The sequence below is a fragment of the Emiliania huxleyi genome, assembly GCF_000372725.1.
Source record: "Emiliania huxleyi CCMP1516 chromosome Unknown EMIHUscaffold_184, whole genome shotgun sequence".
Taxonomy (NCBI): domain Eukaryota; phylum Haptophyta; order Isochrysidales; family Noelaerhabdaceae; genus Emiliania; species Emiliania huxleyi.
In genome coordinates this window covers 90904-98653 of record NW_005200746.1, presented here as the reverse complement: position 1 = coordinate 98653, position 7750 = coordinate 90904, and the positions used below count along the sequence as shown (strand labels likewise).

The 7750-nt window shown below is 66.4% G+C and overlaps 1 protein-coding gene across 1 annotated transcript in view; it reads left to right on the top strand.

Annotated features, from left to right (window-relative positions):
- Nucleotides 1-3580, top strand: part of EMIHUDRAFT_423950 (dihydroxy-acid dehydratase) — a gene marked incomplete at its 5' end in the record, with an annotated part of 4074 nt that extends 494 nt beyond the window's left edge. Inside the window, 11 exons of the mRNA XM_005782913.1 lie at nucleotides 78-262; nucleotides 542-637; nucleotides 670-761; nucleotides 844-926; nucleotides 1266-1400; nucleotides 1472-1654; nucleotides 1873-1992; nucleotides 2113-2380; nucleotides 2627-2724; nucleotides 2794-2844; nucleotides 3193-3580. Of these exons, the coding sequence (XP_005782970.1) occupies nucleotides 78-262; nucleotides 542-637; nucleotides 670-761; nucleotides 844-926; nucleotides 1266-1400; nucleotides 1472-1654; nucleotides 1873-1992; nucleotides 2113-2380; nucleotides 2627-2724; nucleotides 2794-2844; nucleotides 3193-3330 (1449 nt within the window). The 3' untranslated portion in view covers nucleotides 3331-3580. The remainder of the gene's footprint in view (nucleotides 1-77; nucleotides 263-541; nucleotides 638-669; nucleotides 762-843; nucleotides 927-1265; nucleotides 1401-1471; nucleotides 1655-1872; nucleotides 1993-2112; nucleotides 2381-2626; nucleotides 2725-2793; nucleotides 2845-3192) is intronic.
- Between the last annotated feature and the right edge of the window lie 4170 nt (nucleotides 3581-7750).

Sequence of the window (7750 nt, the reverse complement as noted above, 5' to 3'; positions counted from 1 at the left end):
CTCCGCCCCACACCGGCCGGGCGGCATGGACGGCAGCCCTCCGCCTCTGACCAGAGCCTGGCGCCGCGCCTCTGCAGGTGATGGGCGCGCAGTTCTACGACGCGAACCTCTCGATCCCTGGCTGCGACAAGAACATGCCCGGCTGCATCATGGCGATGGCGAGAGTCAACCGGCCCTCGGTGATGGTCTACGGAGGCACCATCCGCGCGGGCTGCCGGCCAGACAAGGACGAGAAGCTCGACATCATCTCGGCCTTCCAGGCGTGATTTGATGATCTCATGATCTAGTTATTCAATTATCTAATGATTCGCTCGACATCATCTCGGCCTTCCAGGCGTGATTATTAATTAATAAGTCATTAACAATAATGACATCATCTCGGCCTTCCAGGCGTGATTACTAATTAACAAGTCATTAACAATAATGACATCATCTCGGCCGTCCAGGCGTGATTATTAATTAACAAGTCATTAACAATAATGACATCATCTCGGCCTTCCAGGCGTGATTCTTAATTAACAAATAACAATAACGACATCAGCTCGGCCGTCCAGGCGTACGGCGAGTTTGTGACGGAGAAGATCGACGACGAAACTCGGCTCGGCGTCGTGCGGCACGCCTGCCCCACTGATGACTGGTGGCCAACTGTTGCGAGTGATGCATGAACAGGCTCGACGTCGTGCGGCACGCCTGCCCTGGCCCGGGCGCGTGCGGCGGGATGTACACGGCCAACACCATGGCGTCGGCGATCGAGACGCTGGGTGTGTCCCGACGCCGCGAGCCTCCCCTACCCGCCACGGTACCCGAACCCATCCCCTACCCCCCACGCTACCCGAACCCTAGGCATGTCTGTGCCGTACTCGTCCTCGATCCCTGCCTGGGAGCCGGCTGCCAACGGGGGGAAGGGCGGGCTGCACCCGGAGAAGGTGCGCGCGAGATGAGTCGAGATGAGTCGAGATCAGCCCAGATTGGCCCAGATTAGCCGAGATTGGCTGCACCCGGAGAAGGTGCGCGCGAGATGAGCCGAGATTGGCCGAGATGAGCCGAGATCGAGGTCATGGCTGCACCTCGAGAAGGGTGTGTGACAGAAGAGGTGACCCGAGATTACCCGAGATCACCCGAGGTGACCCGAGATCACCCGAGATTACCCTAGATCACCCGAGATCGCCCGAGGTGACCCGAGATCACCCGAGATGATCCGAGGGGACCCGAGGGGACCCGAGGGGGCCCGAGATCACCCGAGATCACCCGAGATCACCCTGCAGGTGTCCGAGGTGCGGAGGGCGGTGGAGGCGCTGCAGCACTGCATCGCCGTCGGCCTCAAGCCGCGCGATATCATGACGAAGCACGCCTTCGAGAACGCCGTCCGGCTGGTGATGGTGACGGGCGGGTCGACAAACGCGACATTCCACCCCATCGCGATGGCGCGCCGAAACCCATTCTTAATCAACGACGACTGGCTGTGGACCAGGCGACCATCCACCTCATCGCGATGGCGCGTGCTGCCGGCGTCGACCTCACGCTGCACGACTTCCGCCGGATCGCGGCGGAGACGCCCTTCTTGGCGAACCTCAAGCCGAGTGGCAAGTACGTGATGGAGGACTTGCACGCCGTCGGAGGCACGCCCGCCGTGCTAAAGTACATGCTGCAGGAGGGCTTGCCCTGCCTGATGAACAGTGAATCATTCATGCTTGAGAATGAGAGGGCCTGCCCTGCCTGATGAAGAGTCCATGATTCATGCTTGAGAATGAGAGGGCCTGCCCTGCCTGATTAACAGTCCATGATTCATGCTTGAGAATGAGAGGGCCTGCTGCCTGATGAACAGTCCATGGTTCATGCTTGAGGATGACTCGAGCACATCTCCTGCAGGAGGGCCTGCTGCACGGCGATTGCATGACTGTCACCGGCAAGACCATCGCCGAGAACATCGCCGACCTCCCTCCGCTGGCGGAGGGGCAGGACGTCATCTACCCCGTCTCGAAGCCTGTCAAGGCGACGGGGCACAGCGCAATCTCGGGCCATCTCGGGCCATCTCGGGTCAGCTCGGGTCAGCTCGGGCCATCTTGGGGCCATCTCGGGTGGTCTCGGGTGATCTCGGGTGATCTCGTCAAGGCGACGGGGCACATCGCCATTCTCGAGGGCAACCTGGCGCCCGAGGGCGCCGTGGGGAAGATCACGGGCAAGGAGGGGGTCCGGTTCAGCGGGCCGGCGCGCTGCTTCGACGCGGAGGAGGAGATGATGGCTGCGGTGGTGCAGGACCCGCAGGCGCTCAAGGGGGCGGTGATCGTGATCCGGTACGAGGGGCCAAAGGGCGGGCCGGGCATGAAGGAGATGCTCTCCCCGACCTCGCTCGTCATGGGCGCCGGCCTCGGGCACGACGGTACCCGGACCCACCCTCCCCCACCCCCACGGTACCCGAACCCACCCTCCCCCTACCCCCACGGTACCCGAACCCACCCTCCCCCACCCCCACGGTACCCGGACCCACCCTCCCCTACCCCACGGTACCCGGACCCACCCTCCCCCACCCCCACGGTACCCGAACCCACCCTCCCCTGCCCCCACGGTACCCGAACCCACCCTACCCTACCCCCACGGTACCCGAACCCACCCTCCCCTGCCCCAGTCGCACTCATCACCGACGGCCGCTTCTCGGGCGGCTCGCACGGCTTCTGCGTGGGGCACGTCGCGCCCGAGGCGCAGGTGGGGGGGCCGATCGCGCTGGTGAGGGACGGGGAGACGGTGGCCCCACCCGTTCACAGCCGGAGGTGTGAAGAGAGACGCTGTTCACAGGTGAGGGACGGGGACCTTGTCACCATCGACGCCGAGACGCTCGAGATCAAGGCGCGAGATGGCGAGAGATTGCGAGAGATGGCGAGAGATTGCGCGAGATGGCGAGAGCTTGCGAGAGATGGCGAGAGATTGCGCGAGATGGCGAGAGATTGCGAGAGATGGCGAGAGATTGCGAGAGATGGCGAGAGATTGCGAGAGATGGCGAGAGATTGCGCGAGATGGCGAGAGCTTGCGCGAGATGGCGAGAGATTGCGCGAGATGGCGAGAGATTGCGAGAGATTGCGAGAGATGGCGAGAGATGGCGAGAGATTGCGCGAGAAGCTTCGGCCGCACCTCGGCCGCACCTCGGCCGCACCTCGGCCGCACCTCGGCCGCACTTCGGCCGCACTTCGGCCATAGGTCGACCTCTCTGAGGCCGAGCTGGCGGCGCGGCGCGGCGCGTGGGAGGCGCCGCCGTACAAGTACACGCGAGGCACAATGTACCGCTACATCAAGACCGTCTCGTCGGCGCAGAAGGGGTGCGTCACCGACGAGTGACCGCGCGCGCGGCGCCGAGCCGTGCCCCACCCCCTCCTCCACCGCCGCCGGCCTCGAACACCCCACCTCTCGCTGTCTGGCCTTGGCCGCCCTCTGCGCTCTGCTCGCGCCGGCGGCTGATCTCGCTCGCGCTGCCGCTGTCGCCCCACTGCGGTGGGGTTGACTTGGTCCCGCTCTCTCGCGCTGCCGGCGGGCGGCGTCGTGCGCCGCGTGCGACGCGCAACAACCCCCCCCCCCCCCCTCCCCTCCTGTCGGGCAAGGAGGGGTTACAACTGTACGGCGTTCGCATGGACCAGGGATCGAGGTCGGTGTTCGGTCCTCGGAACTCTCTCTCGCACACAGCGCACACACCTGCCACATAGTACTCTATTGCAATATGTTATTCAGGATCTCGCTGCTGTGGCAGGCGGCTTGCAGCAATCTGAGAAGTCAACACTGTTGAACAGATACAACACACGGAGAACTATTTTATTGTTTACGTGACTCACGTGGAACATGCACGCGGGCAACCGCCCAATTCCATGGCGGACGCGGCGGCAAATAAGGCACACCTGCGAAGCAGGGTACTGTCTACTGACGTAACGTCTAACGAGCGCATATGAGATGGATCTAGCACGACACGTGACGAACAGGGCATGCATGTACTGTACATGCATGAGGAGGAGGGGCAGGCGCCGGAGATCCGAGACAGGAGGCTGTATCAAGAGACAAGAGGCGAACAGGCGAAGCAAGGTCCAAGGAGAAAATTGCTAATTCGACGGTGGGTACGAAAGTGGCTGGACGGCGGGCACGCAGCGCGGAAGGGAGAAGACGACAACGTGTGGAGGACGGTAATCAAGGCGACGGGGACGATATCAGGCGACACGAGATACGTGGGAGGGAGACAGAGAACGGGGTGGTCCAAACTCGACCCAGCGCCAGCCCGAGGCCTGCGGGGAAAAGGCGAGGCTAAGGCTAGTACACGGCATACGGACGGGACAGACCCGAGGACCATACCTGGTACCCACAAAAACACAACCCCGGCCCCAAGACGCACAAGCTCAGACAGTCGAGAAAGGGATAGACAGTACCCACCCAAAAAGCCGGTATAAAAGCCGGTATAATAAGAGCCGGAACGCAGTCGATGGTGGGTTTACGCGAGCCGGGCAGCGGCGCAGGATCCCTGAGCTGCCCCGACGCGGCCGTGCTGGCGGCTGAGCGAGGCGAGGCGGAGGCGGTGCTGGAGTGGCTCGAGGGCGGCGGGCGGGCCGACGCGACGTACGAGAGAGGCGAGACTAGCGGCCTCACGCTGCTGATGGGCGCCGCCCGCAATGGCCACGAGGGGGTGGTCGAGTTGCTGATTCCGCATGGCGCGGGCATTAACAAGCAGGACAGCAGAGGCAGCACCGCGCTGATGTTCGCCATATCCCCACAGCGGCTGATGGGCGCCGACAACCACGGCCACGAGCGGGTGGTCGAGCTGCTGCTGCGGCACGGCTCGGAGATCAACCTGCAGAACAGCGACGGCTTCACCGCGCTGATGATCGCCGCCCACAGAGGCCACGAGCGGGTGGTCGACTTGCTGATACGGCACGGCGCGGAGATCAACCTGCAGAACAGCATCGGCGGCACCGCGCTCATGATCGCCGCCCTCTTCAACAACCTCGCCGTCCTGCGGCGCTTGCTGCGGGCGGGCGCAGACACCGCGGTGCGCACCACGAGCGGCAAGACGGCGCCGCAGCTGGCCAAGGATAAGGGCCACGCCGAGTGCGTCAAGGTCTTGGCTGAGGCGGCGGCGGTGGCAGACGGCCAGGCAGGGGCTGGCGCTTCCTCGGGCGCGGCAGCGGCAGCTGTGGACGCGCAACTGCTTGGCAAGCGCGTCGTTCTCGGCGGCCTCTCGGCCCGCCCGGAGCTGAACGGGCAGTGGGGCGTGGCTCAGAGCTTTGAGGGCGGGCGGTACGCGGTGGCGCTCGAGGGCGGCGGCGAGGGCGGCGGCGAGAGCGTGCGGGTGCGGCCAGGCAATTTATCGCCGGCGGCGGCGGCGGAGCGGGCGTCGAGCGGTGCCGTGGCAGCCCCCGATGAGGTCATCGCAGCAGCTGAGCGAGGCGAGGAGGAGGCGGTGCTGGCGTGGCTTGAGGGCGGAGGGCGGGTCAGCGCGAGGTACGAGAGAGGCAAGGTGAGCGGCCTCACGCTGCTCATGAGCGCCGCCCGCTACGGCCACGAGCAGGTGGTCGAGCTGCTGTTGCGGCGTGGGGCGAAGGTCAACTTGCAGGACAGCGACGGCGCCACCGCGCTGATGCACGCCGCCATCCAAGGCCACGAGCGGGTGGTCGACCTGCTGATACGGCACGGCGCTGAGATCAACCTGCAGGCCAGCAGCGGCGGCACTGCGATGATCGGCGCCGCCTTCTTCAACCGCTCCGCCGTCGTGCGGCGCTTGCTGCGGGCGGGCGCAGACACCGCGGCGCGCAGTGCGAACGGCAAGACGGCGCTGCAGCTGGCCAAGGAGAAGGGCCACGCCGAGTGCGTCGAGGCTTTCAGGCAGCACGTCAAGGAGTCGGTCGTGGCGGGACGGCCCACGGCGACGGCAGCCGGCGGCGAAGGCGCAGGCGGCGCTTCCTCCGGCGGCGCTCCCTCGGCTGGATCGAGAGTCGCGAAGACGCCATCTCCAGCGGTGGCGGGGCGGGCGTCGAGCGGTGTCGTGGCCGTCTCCGACGAGGTCGTGACAGCGGTTGAGGAAGGCGAGGATGAGGCGGTGCTGGCGTGGCTTGACAGCGGCGGGCGGGCCGACGCGACGTATGAGAGAGGCAGCGTGAGCGGCATCACGCTGCTGATGGGCACCACCCGCTACGGCCACGAGCGGGTGGTCGAGCTGCTGCTGCGGCACGGCGCGGGGGTCAACCAGCAGAACAGCGAAGGCTGCACCGCGCTGATGTTCGCCGCCGGCCAAGGCCACGAGCGGTTGGTCGACCTGCTGCTGCGGCACGGCGCGGAGATCAACCTGCAGAGCAGCGTCGGTGGCACCGCGCTCATGATCGCCGCCCTCTTCAACCGCTCATCCGTCGTGCGGCGCTTGCTGCGGGCGGGCGCTGACACGGCATCACGCACTGTTGACGGCAGCACGGCGCTGCAGCTGGCCAAGGAGAAGGGCCACGCCGAGTGCGTCAAGGTCTTGGCTGAGGCGGCGGCGGTGGCAGACGGCCAGGCAGGGGCCGGCGCTTCCTCGGGCGCGGCAGCGGCAGCTGTGGACGCGCAGCTGCTTGGCAAGCGCGTCGTTCTCGGCGGCCTCTCGGCCCGCCCGGAGCTGAACGGGCAGCGGGGCGTGGCTCAGAGCTTTGAGGGCGGGCGGTACGCGGTGGCGCTCGAGGGCGGCGGCGAGAGCGTGCGGGTGCGGCCGGGTAATCTGTCGCCAGTGGCGGCGGAGCGGGCTTCGAGCGGTGGCGTGAGAGTCTCCGATGAGGTCGTGGCAGCTGCTGAGCGAGGCGAGGCGACGGTTGTTCTGGCGTGGCTCGAGGGCGGCGGGCGGGCCGACGCGACGTACGAGAGAGACGGCGTGAGCGGCCTCACGCTGCTGATGAGCGCCGCCGTGTACGGCCACGAGCGGTTGGTCGAGCTGCTGCTGCGGCACGGCGCTGCGGTCAACCTGCAGAGTAGCAATGGCGGCACCGCGCTGATGGGCGCCGCCCTCTTCAACCACCCCGCCGTCGTGCGGCGCTTGCTGCAGGCGGGCGCAGACGCGACGCCCACTGTCAACGGCAAGACGGCGCTGCAGCGGGCCAAGGAGAAGGGCCACGCCGAGTGCGTGCGCGCCTTCAAGGAGCACTCGTCGACCGCAGCAGAAGCTGAGGGGGAGACGGCGGTCGCAGAATCAGCCGAACAGGCCGCGGCGGCCGCACGCGAGGCGGGAGCGGCAGCAGAGGCGGCGGAGGAGGCGCGCAATGCTGCCGAGGCGGCGCTGCGCGAGGCGGTTGAGGCGTGCGAGCGAGGCGACGCTGATCTCGAGGCGCTCAGGGCGGCGATCAACGCAAACACCGAAGCCGCCGACGGCTCGGAGGCGCTGCGGGCGGCGCGGCGGCTGCGCGACGAGCTGGCGGAGCGAAAGGTCCGCGAGGCCAGGGCGCTGAAGCGTCAGCGGCAGAAGGAGGAGAAGGCGGCGGCGGCGGCAGCGCGGGCGGCGGAGCGGGCGGCGGAGCAGGCGAGGGATGCGCGGGCGGCGGAGGAAGCGCGAGTGGCGGAGGAAGCGGATCGGGTGGTAGCAGAGGCTGTGGCGGTCCTTCCGGCGGACGACGCCGATGCGGCTTCTCGCGCATGTTAGGATGCATATGCTAGGTCTTAGGAGGAGCCCTCAAGGCATAGTGTGTACGTTCGTATCTGTGCGTACGCGGTTTTCTCTGGTATTCTTTTCACGTCTGGTCTGTCTCTTTTATCCTTCCTTCTCCAA